Source organism: Coptis chinensis, chromosome 4, assembly GCF_015680905.1.
Source record: "Coptis chinensis isolate HL-2020 chromosome 4, ASM1568090v1, whole genome shotgun sequence".
Classification (NCBI taxonomy): Eukaryota; Viridiplantae; Streptophyta; class Magnoliopsida; order Ranunculales; family Ranunculaceae; genus Coptis; species Coptis chinensis.
Genome location: NC_141459.1, coordinates 82790232 through 82810713, shown reverse-complemented (window position 1 = coordinate 82810713; position 20482 = coordinate 82790232). Strand labels below are relative to the sequence as shown.

The following is a 20482-nucleotide window of genomic DNA, read 5'->3' as shown; positions in this document are numbered from 1 at the left end:
TGCATGAAGAGGCGCCAACTTAACAAATATATTTTTGCTTAATGGCACTAAAATGCATTTGGGATAGGGTATCAGCATGCAAATCAATTTTTCGGCTACACACCTTTCAGTCAGCAACCAAAATAACCGATCCATTAAAAAATCAGAACCAGCACTTGAAACAAAACACACCCTGACAGTCTGACACATAACACAAAGAAGAAAATCTTCAGTTATTTCTATTAAACATGAAGATGTAAGGAAGAACATTGAAAGAGAAACAGTGCTCAAGAAAAGGAGACTCTGAACTTGAAGATGACTGAGAAACCAAACGTCCAGCTTCCCATCGGATTCACATGCTGCACTCGAATTAACAGTCCTATTCAAGTATTCAACTAAGTTCAGCCACTCTAAACATGTGTTTGGTCAGTGAAAAGAATTAAGTGCAATTCTAACGCAAAATGATAGAGCAAGTTCAGGAAGGCACTAAGACCGGTCAAACAACCGAGTATGATGGCATGAATCAGACTATCAGAGTTAAAAGGCAATGTCTGAAACGAAATGAAAAAGGTCTCACTGTAAGAGAAATACTACTCGTTAATTGACCATTCTAGGGATGGGCAATAAGCAAAAGATATTTGGAAAACAAACACTGGAAATACTGATACTGCAACAAGCTTAGTTTGATCTCAACACTGTACATTAACATTGCAAATTATTGGGAATTAATATTCCTAACAAAATTGTCATGGAGTCGAATAGGAACACATACAAATTACATCATGTTAGAATTACACGTTATTCACAGTCAGTGGCCGTTGCAGATATATCTTTTCTACGTCAAAACTTGTATCTCGGTACCCAGAACTGTTCAAAGATCAACGACTGATGAGCCACCCTGGCTTAAATATGATATCCTGCTTGAAGTTACGACCTGTGACAGAGGTAGACTCACCCTGACGCCGGAAACACTACACCCAAACGAATGTGTTAGATTAACTATACAAACCAATTCACGAAGTTTAAAGATGTCTAATTCAAGTTCCACAGAACGTGGAGATAAGAAAATCAGTAAAATGCTACTTCTTGAAAAGCAAATATAAATTGGCTGTGAAAGTGCATAAACTGAGTAGAGGATTGCTAGCGTCCTGCCCCTGAAAAGGGGTACAGGGGTAGGACCATCCTGACCCGCTAATCAACAAAAAAATAGGACTGAAGCACGTTTTAACAAGTTATGACTGCTGGAAACACACACACACACACAAACAAATCTTTTGTTCCACTTTTCCTTCTTCTCTCTTCCTCTTTCTCTCTCTTTTGCACTAGTGTACCTTCTTCCCTCCGACAAGACACTGTAAATTAAACCTCTTCAACTATCAATTGAAATCCCATCCCTCAATTTTTGGGGTTTCCCCTTTTCTCCTATATTAATATTTGTGAAACAGATTAAAATAGAAACAAGAGAAATCCTCTCTAACAATGAACTCCTCCATGTTTCCACCATACAAAGAGAAATCGCCAGTCTCCTTCTGAACACAAATGAAGTGTAATAAGAACTTCAAATTATTAATGAGAACAAAATAAAACAATTCCATTATATGTTCTCCAAATTTACTTTAGATGATTAATAAAAAGTATGCCTTTACTTCACAACAGAATTTATTGACGAAAATCACATGGGATTTCCTCCGATTGGTGGATGGTAAGTGAATGGTGGTGGGCTTTAGACTTTTAACCTTAACAGTAATTCTGGCCTTTGGTTGAGCAGTGAGTTAACTCGCTGGTTATGTTCTTGTTTTACTTTATTAAAGTGAATGAAAGTATGAAACCATTGAGTAGGTCATCGGGTCCTTTATTTTGTCTAATAGCGGGTCAGGATGGTCCTACCCCTTTGAGGGGGAGGGCACTAGCAATCCTCATAAACTGCAGTCCATTATGTTTCTTTTGTACTACAGTCTACGGATATACTCTTGATAATTTAAACTTTGTTGTTCTTAATTTTAAAGCTATGTAACATGGACATGCCATATTTCAAAAATAATTTGTGGTCAGATATGTATCAATGTGTCCGTGTCGGACACATATGGAACACATATTGTAAGTGATATACCTCAATTTTTGAAATTTCGCCGTGTCAGAGACTTTGTATCCATGTTGGATACAGACACACATCCGTGTCAATGTAACTCAGTTTTAAAGATATTAAAACCTATATATCTCGTGAAAAGAAAATCAGTAACAGGATACAAGTAGCAAAAGCTCCTGTCCCCTGGTTCATGGAATTCATATCAGCAAACAAGTGGTGAATGACGGAGACACAATATCTCCGGTGATACAAGAGTGAACATCACAAACCTTGTAACAGACGATCGTATCATCAGGATACATTGCAAATAACTTTGTGCCAAGTCGAGCATGGCAAGAATCACAAAGGCTCTCATCATTAATCTGCACATTCCTTGACCTTTCACCTAGTCTTGCCAACTTTGAATCTATGTTTATGGCGCGAGAGAGATTATGCACAACCTACAAGGACATGAAGTAATCAACAGAGTGTTAGAGGTTCTAAGAGTACATACATCTCCCAAAGGGATTTAAGGAATACTTTTAGGAAATTTCTACCGTGTAAAAACCCTATTATTATTTTTTTTATATATCTATGGGACAGGTTCTAGGGACATATATTACAAAAACACGTAAACAAAGTCATGATTGTTACGACATTTCTAAGTTTTAGATTTGCCTAATTTTTTTTACATATGATCTTCCAACCACTTTAAACATTGTGACAAAAAAATTATTCCAATTCGAAACTTGTAACCCCATCAAATGTAGTCAACAAATTAAAAAAATTGGATAATTGTGGACCGTTCACTTTCACCATTTCTTATACTATATTTGGCAAGTTTAGACATTTTTAATTATTTTGATTATTTGTTACAGTGTTTAGAATAGTTAGGAGATCATATCTACAAAAAATTAGCCTAATATAAAATTTATAAATGCCCTAACAATTTTGAGTTTGTTCACGAGTTTTTATAAGATATGTCCCTAGAACCCCTCCCATATAAGTATATTTGAGTGCCTCTCTTTTATCTCCAAACTTTCTTTTCCAGTAATAATCATAAACTTTTACTAACACCTACTACAGAAATTCGAAACTTGAAATAAGTTGGTTAGAAATAAATCAAATAAAATGTTGAAAGGGAAAGAATGCAATGAATCCAACAATGATTCCGTGCTTAAACTTTTTTCTTTCTTTTTTTTTATCAGCAAAACAAGATCATATATTAATAACAATAAAGAAAACATGTGAAAGATTCAATCTACAAGAACGATAACCAGAAATACACTATGTTTCGACTACAACATCCTATCTCAGTTCAAAGTGGTCAATCCCCTAAATGTGGGTAAATGTGACACCCAAGACCACTGGGAGATTTACATCTGTTGAACATTGCTAGACTTGTCATCAAATATCCTCCAATTTCTCTCAAGCCACAATGTGCAGGTTATAGCATGAGCAACCATTTTGCTCAAAAGGCGACCAATAGTGGATAAATGACCCTATCGCTTAGAACGGAACCTCCCCATAGGACATCGATAAATAATTTGTGCTTAAACTAATAAATTTATTAGTCAAATTATAACGTTCAGGGTGTGTTTGATTGCACATGGGAATTTTCACTGGAAATCCACTTTATAGTACCAAATTTCATGAGATAGGGGGAGCAGGCAACGCCACTTTTCCCTATCTTCAAGAGCTCTAATGGAGAATGCGCTTCCCTCACAAAATATTTCCCATTAAGCTTGTTCTTGATTCCCTTGCATTCTCCTATCTAACGGAGTTTTCCATTAAAAAGTGGGTTTCTCAAAGAAAATTTTCCATGAGCAATCAAAAATACCCATACTCTCTTTTGTTCTCGACGAGAAAAATGTTCTAATAATCTATGGCTTCCAAAGAAATCCCTGAGGTACAAGGTTTTCGGGAGTTTTTCACTAAGGTTTTCTCCGCCAATAAGGGATAAACAAAGTACTGGAAAGGACCCAATGGGAATTTTCCAAGTGCATTATCTTTAGGTTCCAATTATCTATAGACTGGTAAAAGAGGGAGGGGGAGGATAAAGTTCAGATTCTTAGATTATGAGGTTGTCATCATCCTTCTCTAGAATAATACAAGATAGGCAAGTTTTCATCCGCCTAAGAATAAGAGTTTAATTGTCAGTTTTAGCTGTGTAAAAGGCAATGCTAAATTCTTTGTATAAGAAATAATGCTACTGCTAAAAAACACGATAGTAAGTGATCCCGTAGGAATGATATGGGCAGTAAATTCTTACTAAATCCTCCTTTGAAATGAATTAAATGGACCAGAAGTTTGAATAAAATATTCACAAATCCCTGAAAGAGCTATTCCAATAAGTTAATTAAAATGAACCTTCAGCATTTATCGCCCAAGTTTCAAGTAAATCAACAATAACGTCTAATGGACAATTGGATATTTACCTGACCCTGGCAGTGATGATGAACACGAGCTCTCAACATTTTTAAAATCATACTTGATGTAAACCATAACGGCATATCTGGGGACAACGTCTGTGACACAAAATTATTAATTTCCTATATTAAAAAAAAAAAAAAGTCTGAACAGGCCACAGATAAACAACAAAAGATATTTAACAATCTCCTAATTAAGCTTCAAACAACAATTTCACATATCTTATGGAAAGCAGGATATGACATCTAATTTTCCCACTTTTGATATAATTGACAAGAAGGTCTGCAACAGCAAAATACTAATTTTCCATAACAAATAAAAGTCATTATACTTAAAGAACGATGTGGGTTGTCAATCTCCTAACTCAGCATCAACATCAATTTCACATTATGTGATGACAAGCAGGAGACAACATCTACAATTTCCCACTTCTTTTGATGTAAGTTGCAAAAATTTCTAATACCATTTCTTTCTCCATTTAAGGAGGAGAACAGGTAAACTTTGGCTGTTCAGACACTATGATATTATGAAATTATGCTACAATTTACCAATCATTAAAATTAACCAGCTTAAAACACAGTAATATAGTCATAACGTCTGGCTGCTGCTTTTTGTGTAAACCGTCATGGAGATGGTCGACACCAAAAGTCCTCTCATCCCTAACCAGGTTCAAGACATTAAAAACCATGAGCATGGTGTTTGTCAGACTATCCTAGAGAACCTCTTATACCTTTGTGCAACCACTAAAGGGACATGGAGGGGGTCTCACTTGAGACATTTGTATTTTTTAGGTGGACATTAAGTTTAGAGACTTAAGCTATTTGTTTGTCAAGTTACATTTAATTGCTCTGTTTTTTGCTTTGAGTACTTCAATACGCTGCCTTGCCCTACTTCGTAATTCCTTTTCTAGCAAAAAGATAAAGAAAGTGTACCTTATTTTCAATTAAGATTAGTATTTTTGATAAGAATAGCATAATCTTTGGGTGGGGGGAACTCCACCTAAAGAGCAACTTAGTGACATGTATAGTTTGGCATGCAACAAGAAAGCTTCGACATCGAATTATTTTCAGAGAAGTATTGGAGGGGGTGGTGTGGAACGTTTTGCTTAGAAAAGATCTCAATGATTGGAAAATAGAAAGCTTTGGCATTTTCTTACAATCCATTTATCAAACGGGGAATAACTTTGGGGCTCAAGGAAAGGAATTTGGGAGGTGAAAGGTGGGTTTTCTGTGAAATCCTTTTATTCAGTCTTGGCCAAGGAATTCATTTTGCTAAATCTTGGGGGCTGAAGAGAGGATTATCAAATTACTGTACTTGACTTTGTTCTTCCAGTAGCTCCCATTACCTTTAAAAGAGTGCAACTTGCTATAACTACAGCTCACTGATAAAACAAGAGAGGGAGGAGAGAGAGAGAGAGACTTCTTATGGCACCTCTAATATTTGTTGAGGATCCAGAGACTCTCCGTGGTTGTGGAGGAGGCGGAGAGCAGCCTTAAACATAGGTTCCTTGCCATCTTGTGGATCCAAATACATATCAAGCAATCTGAAATAAACACCCAATCAACTAAAAGAACAGAAGATGAAAGAGAAAAAAGAGAAAAAGAGAAAAAGGTAAATAAATAACGAAAAGGAAAAGAGTAACATAACAAAACCTACTGTTTATAGGCGTCCTGTCGACCGATATCCACACAATATTTCTCAGCTGCTTCACTGTCCTCCAGCTTCCTAAGAATCATTTAGAACCAAACAAATCTATGTAAGACAGATTAGGCTTAAACATTTAAATGAAACAATCCTTGGTATCAAATTTCCTTTTCCGCTGTTAACCGTCTTATCCACACAAGATTTTGCATAGTTATTCTATAAATTGTACTAGAATTTAGATGCTTTTACTAACTTACAAGGCCAAAATCTGGAGCACCAAAGTTTCTTGACCTAGTTTTCTGTATAAAATAGCCTGTCATTGAACAAACAAACTGAGAGAAGGTAACCAGAAAATGGGGAAACAATCACGCCCATGAAAGCAATAGAACGGCCAGGCAGAAAGCACCCAATTGATTCAAAGCTTCCAGTTCAATTAAATATGCGGTTTATATAGGTGCACTCAACATATGATTGAATGTAGTCATAAAGGTCAACCTTTTCCAACCAAAACTCTGATCCTTCAATCAAGTCAAGGACCTCATCTGGATCATACAGATCTGAAGACTGTAAAAACAACTGCAATCTTTCCCTGACCGAACTCTTAAAGTAATTACTCCATTCAACATCAAAAACATTCATTTCTTCTGATGTTCTAGCATCAGAGCGCTGGGGGTAGCTCCCGTTATCAGCATCTTCAAGGGCCGAGTTGGCAAGAGAAAGTGCATATAGAGTATGGAATTGAGCGTCATCAGAGCCTTGATCCTCAATTAGCCATTTTAAGTATCTACAAAGAAAAAGTGACAACAAATGGGATTTAGGAGGGATTGCTAAAAATAAGGATTAAATACTTATCTTCAGCAATAGTAGGGAACAGTGCATTAAAACATTATATTGCAAGACAATGCATGAGATATCAAAACCAAACGCAAGTTTATTAGTGATATCCTTGAGAAAGACCTGGTGGCTCTAAGATGGTCTACCACAAAAGGCACACATTTTCGATTACTATGCTATTAGTCATACTTAAGAGAAACCAATACTTGGTCAATTCTCCACATGCGGCATGCAAGACTCGACTACACTTAAATTCGTTTACCATATTTCTTCCACATCTACTTCAATATAAAGAACTTTTTCAGTGAGATATAGAGGCGAGAACCAAATCAAGGATTTGCTAATCTTTTAATAGTAGAGTCTCAGTTAGTGCAATTGTGAAAAACAATATGACTAGACAAAGACAGTTGGCCACCTGATTAACATATTAAACAAAAACAAAAACAAAAACAAAAACAAAACAAAAGACATTAGAGAATTAATGACAATTACAAGAAGTTTTCTTCGTTATCCACATTCTTTCTTTTTTCTTTAATATTCTTTTCTTAACCAAATAAAATACTAACGAAAATGACAATGATATTGGAAAATCGAGTTAGTGCATTAAAATTCGTGTAGAAGCTGTTACCTTTTCTATCAGTGTAAAAGCTATAAATGTTGGTTGATTGTAATATTTCAATGTAGTTCTATGATACAGTACTCATGTGCATACCAAAGCAACTCTAACAAACACTCCAAACCCCAAAGAGTAGGTTAAGCATACCTCTGAAGAATGTCAACCTTTTTTGGATCAATAGCTGCAATTACCGCTTCTGCAATAAGAAGTACGAGAGAATATTAGTAGCTAACCGACCAATGCACAAAGTTACTTTCTCATGGAAGAAATTTGAACTCCAAATTAATCAAATATATATTCTTGCAGAGAAAATTCAGTTATATGCACACAAATATGTACCAAACAAATTATAGGGTCCGACTCAAACATGTATAGAAACAGAAGAATACATTAGACATACAAGAATCTCATAATAGAGGAACAAATTACTTTCAATTGAAATAATATCTGTTTCATTACTTTTATAGGTAGATTTGAACTACATTAGTTCAACAAATATTAGGCGACTTAGGCGGCCGCCTAAGGCCTTAGATTTGGATGGCCTCAAAATTTCCTTGTTTCTCCTTGCACATGTTTGATATTACCATTTTTTTAAAAGGCAAACAAAACACAAAAAGAGATAATGTCGTCTATTTGTTTTCTCCAATTCTCCCCACCGCACTAAATTTTGGGAATTGAATTGGTTTAAAGAAAATGATATCCAATAGTCCACTACATAATTTGCATTTCAAAAGTATATGACAAATCTGATGGCCTCATTTTTTGTGGGAGTGCCCTCATCTAGTTAGACCTCTTAACTGGAAAGAATAAATAAAAATGGAAAATCTCATGGTTAATGCAAACTCTCCACAATCTAGAGCGTCTTTCTCACTTCTTCTAAAGTTAATTAAAGACAAATTTACCAATTTCTATATCAATTATCTCTTTCTCAACGTCTCTCTCTCTCTCACTACTTCCATGTTTCACCCCCAACTATTGATATCTTAAACTCACATTCTCACAAATTGGTATTTAATACTTTTGTATTTGGAAGGTGATCAATTTATACTTTTTTATGTGAAATTGATAATTTTCTTTTTTGATATGAATCTATTATTTACATATTATTCTCTGTTGTCAATTTCAGAAATTCTTTGCATTTTGGCGCCTATTGACAGAGTTACACACTAAAGAAATTAAAAGGGCGCTAATTTTCTCATAAAAATCAGGTGATTTTGTTCTTTTCTCTTGTTCATATTTTTTTTTTTTTTTTTTTTTATGTCCTTTTATTATAAGTATGTCAAGAAAATTTGATTATGGGTATACCAAACTCAAAAGAAAGAGAAAAGAGGAAGAATTGATTCAATCGCAAAAAAAGGCTCTTCTTAAGTATGTCACTAAAACTAAAGAAAATGTGACAACTAGTTCTACTGAAGAGTTAGTAAATGAGCCACCAAGCAATTTAACATAATTAGAAGATAACGAAAGACCAGAACAAATTGATGGAAATGAAAATATTACTGATAATGAAATGCATAGTTCACATATTTCTGAAAAAAATGAAGGTCTTAATGACAATTCAGAATTTGGACCTTCAAATATATAATCCAAAGCACTGGGAAAATGTTAGTAAAAACTTGAGAGATTTTTTGGTTGAAAGAGCTCCAATTAGGGAGGAGTATGGTTTTAATTATCCTAAAGATGAGAATGCTAGGCATTTTTCCACATAACATTACGCTCAAAAACCAAATAGTCGAGACACGCCTAAGAGGACATGGCTTGTCTACTCAAAAGACTTAGATAGAGTGTTTTGTTTTTGTTGCAAATTGTTTAGTTCTAACAGTAGCACAAGTCAATTAGCTAATAAAGGAAGTAAAGATTGGAAAAATATTAGTAATAGTCTCCAAAGACATGAGTTAAATACGGAACACGTTAACTGTATGATTGTTTGGGTAGATTTAAAAGAGAGATTGAAAAAGGTAAAACAATTGATAAAAAGGTACAAGAGCAAATTGAGATAGAGAGGCAGCATTGGAGAGGTGTGCTATTGAGAATTATTGCCTTAGTGAGAAAAAGGTGATGTGAATTAGGGTTTCACATTGATAATTGAGTCCTATATTAGTTTCTACGTCATTAGGGAATACTAGAATTAAGTCTAATTAGTATTTTAAAGTTATTTAGTATAAGGGTATTTTGGGATTATTATTAATTCTGAATTTATGGTGTTTTATTTGTTTTAGAAAGTTCTTTTCCTATATATAGAGTTGTAGGCCTTTGCCATAGTTAGTTTTTGGGATTGAATTGAATTGATTTTATTGAGGATTCGTGGAATTCGTTTAATTGTAATTGTGATTGCATCATATTGGTATCAAGAGCTAGATTTCAAAGCTTCTATTGTCTTTGAAGGTTTTGGTTAATTGTTATCATTGAAGAAAATACAAGAACGAGACGAAAAAAAAAATCGCTTCTGCAATTCTATCAAAGGTATATGTTTATTGTTTCTTGTTAACAAAGATTTGATTTTTTTTAGGGTTCAAAAAAAAAAAAAAAACAAACAAACAAACGGTACTGTTCATCATTGTTATTGTTTCGCGATACTGTTCACTGCTGTTACTATTCAGCATACTGTTTACCCCAACACTGTTCACTATTCACTACAAAAATATATAATTATTATTCTTATGGCAACAACAATTAGAGAACTTAATGTGAAGTTTGAGGCATTAGAGAAGAGTGTGAATGATATAATTGAAAAAACATTTAGTTATGATGAGAAGTTCATTGTTTTGAATGAAAAAATTGAAAAATTGAAAGCGGATTTGGCAACTTCTCTCCATGTATGTTTTGCTGAGTTACGAGATTTGTTGACGAATGGAAAGGAACCTTGTAGAGATAACTTGCCTCCTCCCAGTATTGTGAATCGTCCTCCACCAACTGAGCGTGAGTTCAAGCCAAAAGTTGATATTCCAGAGTTTACAGGTATTTTGGAACTCGAGGTTTGTCTTGAGTGGATTGCCACGATAGAGAATGTGTTTGCTTATCAAAATATGTCAGAAAATCGCAAGGTTTCTTGGGTTGCTACTAGGCTTCGCGGTTTTGCTTTGATTTGGTGGACAAAGTTTCTCCAACAACGCCTTCGCCAGAATTTGGGTCAAGTCACTACATGGGAGTGCATGAAAAAGTTTTGGTTACTAAGTTTGTGCCTATGAATTATGCGCAACAATTGTATAGGAAGTTGCAGGATTTGAAACAAGATTCTAAGACTGTACAAGAGTATGCCGAGTCCTTTTATCATTTACCGTTGCAACCTACCAGAAAGTGAAGAAGTCCGCATTCGTCGTTATCTGCATAGTCTTAGGAGAGATATTCGATATGATTTAATCCATGTACGAATTGCCACCTTGGAGGAAGCTTATAGTTTTGCTTCTGAGTCTGAGAAGAAAATGACTTATATGTCCTCTATGTCATCTTACAGAGTTACTCCCAATTGTCAAGTGCTACAGTTGTGGTCAGGAAGGTCATGTTCAAACAAATTGTCCTAAGAAGCCAGTTTTGACTATTGATATGGATTCATCTCAACTTGAGACGAATGATGAAGCATACAGAGACACATCTGAAGGAATTCTTACTCCAGCAGATAAAGGGTTCCCTATGCTGCTGGCACATGTTTCGCCAGTACATGAGTCTGCACGTGGTAATGTTTTCCGACGGAATGCTACTTTATATAATCCACTGGCTTCTAAGATCTGTCATGCTCATGTGGTTTTGGATAATGGCAGTAGTATTTCTTTGATTTCTCGTCGTATGGTTGACACACTTGGTTTTACTACTATGGTACATCGTCAACCTAGGAAGGTGCATTCATTCAGAGTTGGAGACTTTGAGGAACTGGCAAAGAGAGTTCGAGTTGGTGTTCGCATGGGAGATTTTAGTGATAGTTCTTTGTCATGTGAGTAGTCTTGATGCATGTGACTTGGTCTTAGGCAACACTTGGCAGTATAGTGTCCGAGCTGTTTATCGTGCTTGGGAGCAGACTTATCATCTTTCTCAGGGTTGACATGTCTTTACACTGCGTAATCAGCCATTACATAAGATGCCGTCTCCTTAGATCGTGTTTGCTAAAGTTGGGAAGGATGCTTATCTGCCACCTCATCGTCGTAGTGATTGGAGATCTAAGAAAACTTTTGTTCTTCAAGTGGAGGAGTATGATGTGAATTAGGGTTTCAAATTGAGTCCTATATTAGTTTTTATGTCATTAGGGAGTACTAGAATTGGGTCTAATTAGTATTTTGAAGTTATTTAGTATAAAGGTATTTTGGGGTTATTATTAATTCCGAATTTAGGGTGTTTTATTTGTTTTAGAAAGTTCTTTTCCTATATAAGGAGTTGTAGGCCTTTGCCATAGTTTTTGGGATTGAATTGAATTGATTTTATTAAGGATTTGTGGGAATTCGTTTAATTGCAATTGTGATTGCATCAAAAGGCCTCACTTTGGATCATCGCCTAAGGCCATATCCACCCTTGAGCCGGCCTTGGAGGGAGGACAATAAGCAACCACCTTTGCTCCAGCAAGGCACTAAGGGAGCCAAAATTCCAAATATCCCGAGTGCCCAAGGAATATACAAAGCAAGACAAGAAAATATTCTCCCAACCGAGTACACAATTTTGAAATTTTGCCCCTTTAAAGTAGGTCCCTGAGGCCCAAATGAATAAAAGTTTTTTGATGTCACTAATGATCCAATAAATATCACGTATTTCCGTAAAGCCTAAACAATTGCCTCAGTTAAATAGGGTATTACGGAAAGGTGTTAAAAGGAAGTTTCTGTTGGAACTTTTATTCGTCTTTAATCAACATAACAAATCAAAGATGCAAATGAATATTTTTTTGGTAAAACCACACACAAACACACACCAATAAAAAAAAAAAAAAAATAAAAAGAACGAGAAGAATTAGTTGTCAGGAGAGAAAATAAGGAACGGTGCATGTATATTTTAGGTGTCGAGGACAAAAATCATAAAATAGACCGATGACAAAATTTAAGAAGGAAAAGTATACCACAGTCATACAATGATCAACTCACAGGTCACACCATATCATGATTTGGAATAGATATATTACGTGAATGACTTTAGTACCCAATCATTTTTTTTGTTTAAACTGAAGTGCATTGCAAGTTCCTAAGAAATCTCAACATCCAAATAATAATAAATTTAACAATATAACATTAACAACAACAACAACAACAATAATAACAATAATAGCAATAATAATAATAACCTAGGTTACATTGACACGGGCACGCGTGTCGGTGTTCGACACGGATACGGGGTGTCGGATACGGCGAAAGATTGATTGAAGATCGATTACGAGGGGACACGGATAGGAATAATTAATTAATTTTTTAATAATTATAAATTTATTAAATTAGATGGTAAATCAGAAATTTGAGGTAAATTAAATACAATGTGTCCGTGTGTGTCCGACACAGATACGGACACGTGGATACGTATCCGACACAGATTTTTTTCAAAATATGGCGTGTCCATGTAACCTAGATAATAACAGTAACAATTACAACAACAACAACAACAACAACAACAACAACAACAATAATAATAAAAATAATAATGACAAATCATGTGAGCAATGACCTGGAGAAAGCTTAGTTGCTCTATTCTCTGATGTTAAAATCTGAACTGCAAGTGAATGATCCACGTCTGCAACCTGGAAAAAGACCCACACCTGCGGATTAGATGTTGAATTCTTGGAAACAGACAATAAATTATACCAGAAAACAGTTACAAACCCATCCAAGATGCTGCAGAACAATTTCCTGATCAGTTGACACCTCGAGAAGCTTTGAAGCCTCAATCGCAGCAGTCTTTTGACATGGTAGTGCATCAGCACAGGTAACCTGAGGGACATTTTGCACCGAAGGATCTTCCCAAATGCGTGATGAATATGTTTTTGCCAAAATTCGCCATACAGCAAGGGCCTTTGAGCTCATTTGTTTGCTTGCGTAAAGGAAGGCCAGTGTTCGTAAATGCACCGAGTCTTCTAATAAAGTTTCTAACTCCTCCTGCACCGCCCAGGCAAGTGGCAGGGTCATCCTTCAAGCAGGCCTCTCACAATTGACTCTCTGCTTTTCAATAAATAGGAATACTAGGATTACGCTGCTTACCAACACATAGTGCATGGCTTTGAGGCATAATCACTAAATTTGACCGTGTAACAAGTCTGCCCTAAGATACATGACTTTAATTGAAAAAGATGTACTTAAATTGTTCATACCACAACGCAGTTGTTCTCTGAAGATGCAAGAAGCTCCATTTCCTCTACAAGATTAAGTGCTCTATATAGGTACATCAGAAGAGTATCAACCCCCTCTCTCACAGGAGGAGCGAGAGCCTTATCACGTGACAGTCTAAGATACCTAACACACATTAACAAGACATTTGCTTAGGTTTCTCCAAGCATCCAAGAAAAAAATAGAAAGCAAATGTTCAATTTTAATACAATTCTACTAACCTGATTATATTTTCTATTGCTGATTCCAATAAATTAGCTCGATTTGGTGGATTCATAAGAAAGTATTCATCCACTGCAGCCTCCACACCTGCTTTTCTAAGATAAATAGCTCTCTGGATAGCATTCAATCCATCATCAATGACATCTTCAAGAGGCACAGGAGGGGGATGCAATCCCCAGTAACGATTCCTTGGGACCTGAAAGACAGATATATATGCTTCAATATCAAGATGAATGTATCTACCAAAAGATGAACGTTTTGTTTTTTTTACATTGGTAAGTTTTACTTTGTATTAATGATATCGTAAAGTTAATAAAGATTAGAATGTTCTAGGGTCCTAGCAAGGAACTACTCAACCTCACTCAAACTTCCTCAAATCCCCAAATTATAATAGCTCACTCATCTCACTTGCCGATACTAACTGCACAAAAAACAACAAATTTTACATCCCTAAACAATAGAGTAACACATGCCCAATCAAAGAGAAACTCCTTGACTCCACCCATTAACTTATGCACCTCCTTTTCCATTTGTGAGAAAAGCCTCTTCTTTCTTTCATAAGTGTCCACAAAATAGTGTTTGGTAGATGATCCACCCAACCATTTGGATTTGCTAGAGAGTGGACCCACAAAATGATATTCTTCCTAAAGGCCTCCTTAATATTAGGTGGTGGTGCTCAAGCAATTTTGAATATGTGAAGGATAACACCCAAATTCCAAAAGTGAAGGAACAAAGGATGAGCTTATTACAAGTATAATAGAACTTAAATAAGACACCTATTCATATATGCGCTGAATACAAAAGTGTCTAAGCACCACGGGAACTAAGGTTGGTATAGACGTGCAACTCCACAGTGACCGACAAATGTTCACTGGTTCAACCTGGCCAAGTCGAAAGGTCCTACAAAGTTGGTATACTCTAAATCTAGAGTGGAATATTCAGCTTTCTAGCTAAACAAACTGCAAGTGAAGTATTTTATTGTTTCTTCCTTTGTTTCCTCTCCTTTTTTTTTGTGTGTTTGGGTGTCACATGAACTAACAATGTTTTCTACGTAAAGATATGTGGACCCAAAGGGCATGCAAATTAGTACTTGTACGTGTGTGTGTGTGTGTGTGTGTGTGTAAAATAATTGGCAAAGATTACTAAAGAAAACACCAATGACAGTGCAGCTCTTTGGTTTAAGTACGGTGCACCTCATTGGTTTGCAGTTTTTTCTTTGTTTATTTTTTTCAGGTGAAAAAGTTAGCTCCCTGCCAGTAAATGATGGCTGCATTTTGTCAATACAGGGCATGTTTGTCAATTAAGAATCATTGCTACTGATGTACTAATCACAAATAGTCAAATACAGAGATCACAGCAAACAACAGAAATAGGAAGAAGATAGTGACCTGCATGGACCAGCGATTCGGATCCGGTAATATAAAAGGAAATATCTCTGATGGCTGCATTGTTTCTGACTGCAAGAAATGGTTTACTGCTTCCTCAAAGTGCAAATTGAAAAGCAAGAGGAACCCCACTTGGGCATGAACATAAGAAAGCATTTCCTTTGTCATTTCACCTTCAACCTCGAGTTCCTCCACCAAAGCAATGGCTTCCTCAAATCTCTTTTTCCTCAAGAGGTCTTTGATCTGGTCTTTAGCACCTATTTTCCTAAAGCAAATGACCTGTAAACATGAAAATTACACACATGAACATGCATACATCTGTCCACAACTGTGGAATGCTTACATAGAAAAGTTCATCTCAAGTAGTGTGCAAACAAGACCTGCACAGGAACTACAACACTTGCAGATAACACATACAGGAAACTTGCGTGCATTGGATTAGTAAATTAAAAATGGAGTGATACAATGGGATTTGAATCGATCATTTGTGTGCATTCAAGTCTGGGGCAGTTAAATATGAAATCGGTCGCCAATCGATCTAGGAGCGACTAGGACTAGTCGGTCGCGGATCAATTCGAATAAATCAGTCGCTCTCCTGAATATGATTTTACCCTCCCCTCTGAGTAACATGTATACTTCATATAAATGTAATGGTAACAAAAATGCATTTTGGAGTTATTACCTAACAGTGGGTGCAAGATTCTATGTCAGCAATGCAGTCTGGTTATAGTTTTTACCCCTTTATCGATTATATGTGTACTATCAAACCAAAGAGGAATAAAAAATGCCTAATCAGTGAGTCGGTTTTGACTTGAATCTATCAACTCAGACGATTTAATCAAAATAATCACGTTAACCATTTAGCTTGACAATAAAGTAACTAGTGAATACCCAGGGAGCAATGGCCAATTTAACTGCTTAGAATCAATTCAAAACCCCTTAAAAATCCTAATTTAGTATTGGATCCTAACTACTGCTATTTTCTAATTTTGTTAAGGTTAATACTTAGTAACAAGGTAATGCCCACATAAATGAAGGGATTAAGGACCAAATAAAAAGTTATAGGGAAAAAGTAGCTGAACTTTTTTTATAAGTGTGGCCTTGTCGGAGGGCCTATCCATCCAAAATTATCCTCGCAGTTCATACATATAGTGATGTAGAACATTAGTCGAGTCTGTCAGTGTTATAGGTGTGCGCCTATGTTTCCTCTACATATTATGGGCGTGAGCCCCTTAGTTGAGTCCAAGTCTATGGTTCGAGTCCATTAGTTAGTTGGACACATGTCGTGTTCCTATTGGTTTATGCTTTCTAGATTTACTTTAAATAACGGGTTTGTAGTTAGGGTTTCAGTAGTTGTGTTTATGTGTATGATTTGTGATTGAGAGATTCAATAAAAGAGTTATTTTTAGGTTGTCTTTTAATTGTGTTTCAATTAAAGTGAAGCTTCCGCCAGTAAGATCTACATTATTTGGTATCGGAGCAGATGAATTCCAGGAGTTACTATTTACAGTATTGTTCACCAAAAACACCGTTTGTGAAACATTGTTCATCGGGCACTATTCACCACGTCGCTGTTCACCCAGGTTATCATTCACGGCGATTTTTTTTGTTCTCGAAAAGTTAATTTTTTTTGTGTTGTTATGATGAATCACAAAGCAACTCGAGGTCGTCCTCCATCCATGGATACTCGCATATCTCGTTTAGAAGAAAACATGAAGAACATGACACAAATGTTCCAAAACCTGATTGAAGCAAAGTTTCCAGTCCAAAAAGAGGTGCAACAACCACCTCCACCACCACAGAATAATAGTTTAGTGGCTAGTACTGATGATGCATCTCAGGTTGATGGTTCAATCCCTCTTCTGAACCCTTTTGCGCCTATAGATCCAGAAAACAACGGAGAGAACAGAGTTGACATGAAAGATAACACCAATAGGGAACCTCCTCTCAATGAGGAACGTGAGGGTGTACCCCTCAATGATGGCGCCGCTCGGCTGCCGGCAGGTGTTGAAGCCCCCCTATTGGGCGCTCCACCAATCTTTGATAAGTATGAAGATGAGTCTCTCTTTGATAAGTACGAAGATCTGATTTGGAAAAATTTTGTGACTCGCTTTGACAAACGAAGTGATTTGTTTTTCAAAAAAGCACGATTGCAGATTTGAATTTCCTTAAAGAAAGTCATATATGTTGGTGAAGTTACAAGCTTTCAAGACGAGTCATTGGTACCAAAAAAATTTGGTGCATCTTCTGGTTATTGTTTTCATAATTTGTGTGCAAGAGCATGTTGTAGGTTACTGATTTTAAGCCAGGGAAGCTGCTACAAAGGAAAAATTCATGGTCGGATTCCTTTCAGTTGGGGTATTGGCCGATTTCCTAAAGCTTGTGGACATGGTTCTCTTTACCTGAAGTTTTTGTAGATTAGAAATTCGATGACGAATTTTTTTCGGTTGGGGAGAATAATGTAGAACATTAGTCAAGTCTGTCAGTGTCATAGGTGTGCGCCTATGTTTCCTCTACATGTTATGCGCATGAGCCCCTTAGTTGAGTCCAAGCCTATGGTTCGAGTCCATTAGTTAGTTGGACACATGTCGTGTTCTTATTGGTTTATGCTTTCTAGGTTTACTTTAAATAACAGGCTTGTAGTTAGGGTTTCAGTAGTTGTGTTTAAATGTGTGATTTGTGATTGAGAGATTCAATAAAAGAGTGATTTTTAGGTCGTCTTTTAATTGTGTTTCAATTAAAGTGTAAATTCAATTAAACTGAAGCTTCCGCCAGTAAGATCTACATTATATCGAGACCAGTAACACTTCATAGATTCTTGACTCTCAGGAAAAGCAGAATTGGTCATCCATCACACACCCTGATGCTCCACTTATAAAGTTTGCTTTGGAACATCTCTCACCTATCAATTCTAAGTATAAGTTATTTATTTATTCATATGTGACCAATAAAAAAAAAGTAGGTCGAGGTCACCTGTATTACAAAAATGAAGCAATGAAACAAATACACAAAACACGATACCAAAATTCCAATCACATAGAATCCTGTCTAGAACATAATGGACTCCAACCGAAAGACAATCTCAAGCATCACAAGGTCATTGGAGAACTTCAAACTCGGATTTATAGGTCACATCAAACATGAACATGTATCTCCCTCCTATGTGAAGCAAATCCCCTAAGCAAACAAGGTCAATAGGTGTGCACTTGATTGCATAAATCAATTACCTAAAAAGGACTCCAAAATGTATGTATCTGATCCCCACATGCAGTAAATAACCAAACCAAACACTGTTCCAGAGTTTGGTTGTTCAACAAAGGTAAAGGGGGACAAAGTCTTCCAGGCACCTCCAAGTTAATAGTGCCTCTCAGAGTAACTTCTAATTTGATAGATGTATTGGACACAATCGTAAATTCAAGAAGTCACACTATAAAAAGACATAAGTTGTTTAATCAAGCATCACTAAATGTATAATGAAACGACGGTGTAGATAATACGACATGACTGCATTATGTATTCTAAATATGACACAATCAGAATGATTTAGCTACAAGACTATTGCATAAATATTCAAGTATCTCTACATTCCTATAGATAGTAACACCATACCTTGGAAGGTGATGCAACAACAATGACTTCCCCATTCCTACTCTCCTCATTTGCTACAATACATGGACCAACTCCTTGCTCTGCAAAAGACACAGACTGAACACATAACCCAGTCTTCTTGTGGTACAAATCCATCCTCCCATCATTTACAGCTACCAAGTAAGTAGACATCTCCGCAACAGAAGTTGGAGTACGTTGAAAAATAAAACTCCCACCTAACGGCTCCCCAACAGCATTAACAACAATACCAACATTATCAACCAACAAAAGTGCCTCACACTCCTTCCCCAAACATTTCAAATAAGGACTACTACTAGACGGATCCGGTAAAGAAAACAATGTAGTACTCTGACCATTAACACAAGAAAACAACATATATCCATTACCAGTCCCAGCAATAATAGAATCATTAATCCAAACCATACTCTTAATTCCATCCACACACTGTATCTCTTTCAACACTACAATCACAGCTTTACCACTAACATCAGCAGGTAACACAACTTCAATCAAAAGTATTCTCTTCCCTATCGTAACACCAACAAGACAATTACAATTATTGCCACTACTTAAATACTCAACTTTCTCACCACTAATACCACGTTTCCATTTCTCGAAAAAACGTCGTCCAGTTTTATTATTATCATTAAAAATAATATTATTATTATCTGGACCAAATCTTGGAGATAAAAGATTGACTCCTTTAGGATAAGTAAATTTGTGGAGAGGTGTGAGTAGGTGAGAGTCGATCGAGAAAATATAACCATCTGAAAGAAGTAGAATAATATTTTGAGTGTCTAGAATTATGACATGTATGGAATCTATTGAACGAGTGGTGACTGGGACAGATTTAGTAAATGAAATAGAATGATCTGATTGGTTGAGAGTGAATAAGAGTAATGTGCCGGATGTTGTACCTATGTACACTAGGGTTTGGGAATTTGATATAGTTGATATGGAGAGTGAATTGATAGGGGATGATGGGTCGAGTAGTTCGGATATTGGTTCTACAATTGTTCGCCTCTTATTTGGATCGCCCATCAAGAGTTGTGTTTCTTTCTTTCTTTCTTTCTTTCTTTGGGGGACTTAATATTAACATCTCACGACACTTTACCCAAATATTTCGGTATTTCATGGGATAATAATCTTTGTTTTTGATATTTTTTATAGGAGGCATCATTTATGTAAGTACCAAAATTGGATCTACTCTGGTAAGCTGGAAAAAGACACAAACGCCCCCCCATTTGCCCTCGTTCTTTCTTCTGCCTTCTCTAAAAACTCATTTCTTTCCAACCCAAGCCACCACACCCATTGCCTCCATTTCTATTGTTGCTGCTCCACCGTGTGCGCGCTGCTGTTGTTGTTGCTGCCACCAATCACGAGCTCCATCTCTCCTATCGACCGAGCCAAC

General features: G+C 36.2%; 1 protein-coding gene across 1 annotated transcript; it reads right to left on the bottom strand.

Annotated features, from left to right (window-relative positions):
• Positions 1–661: 661 nt before the first annotated feature.
• On the bottom strand, positions 662–20201 carry LOC147505160 (Vacuolar sorting protein 39). The gene is made up of 14 exons (XM_086557746.1): positions 19072–20201; positions 15466–15741; positions 14077–14273; positions 13840–13981; positions 13355–13627; positions 13200–13272; positions 7716–7764; positions 6614–6902; positions 6376–6431; positions 6131–6199; positions 5906–6017; positions 4483–4572; positions 2335–2505; positions 662–950 (listed from the first exon to the last, which is right to left on the bottom strand). The coding sequence occupies exons 1-14, from the start codon at positions 20110–20112 to the stop codon at positions 858–860; spliced, it is 2931 nt and encodes a 976-aa protein (XP_086413872.1). The 5' UTR covers positions 20113–20201; the 3' UTR covers positions 662–857.
• Between the last annotated feature and the right edge of the window lie 281 nt (positions 20202–20482).

Coding starts and splice junctions, on each gene's coding strand:
- LOC147505160 (XM_086557746.1), bottom strand. CDS start 20,112: ATGGGCGATCCAAATAAGAGGCGAACAATTGTAGAACCAATATCCGAA. Junction 4,573..5,905: donor ATCCTCAACAAATATTAGAG/GTGCCATAAGAA, acceptor TTTGTGTCACAG/ACGTTGTCCCCAGATATGCC. Junction 951..2,334: donor ATACGATCGTCTGTTACAAG/GTTTGTGATGTT, acceptor GTTTGGGTGTAG/TGTTTCCGGCGTCAGGGTGA.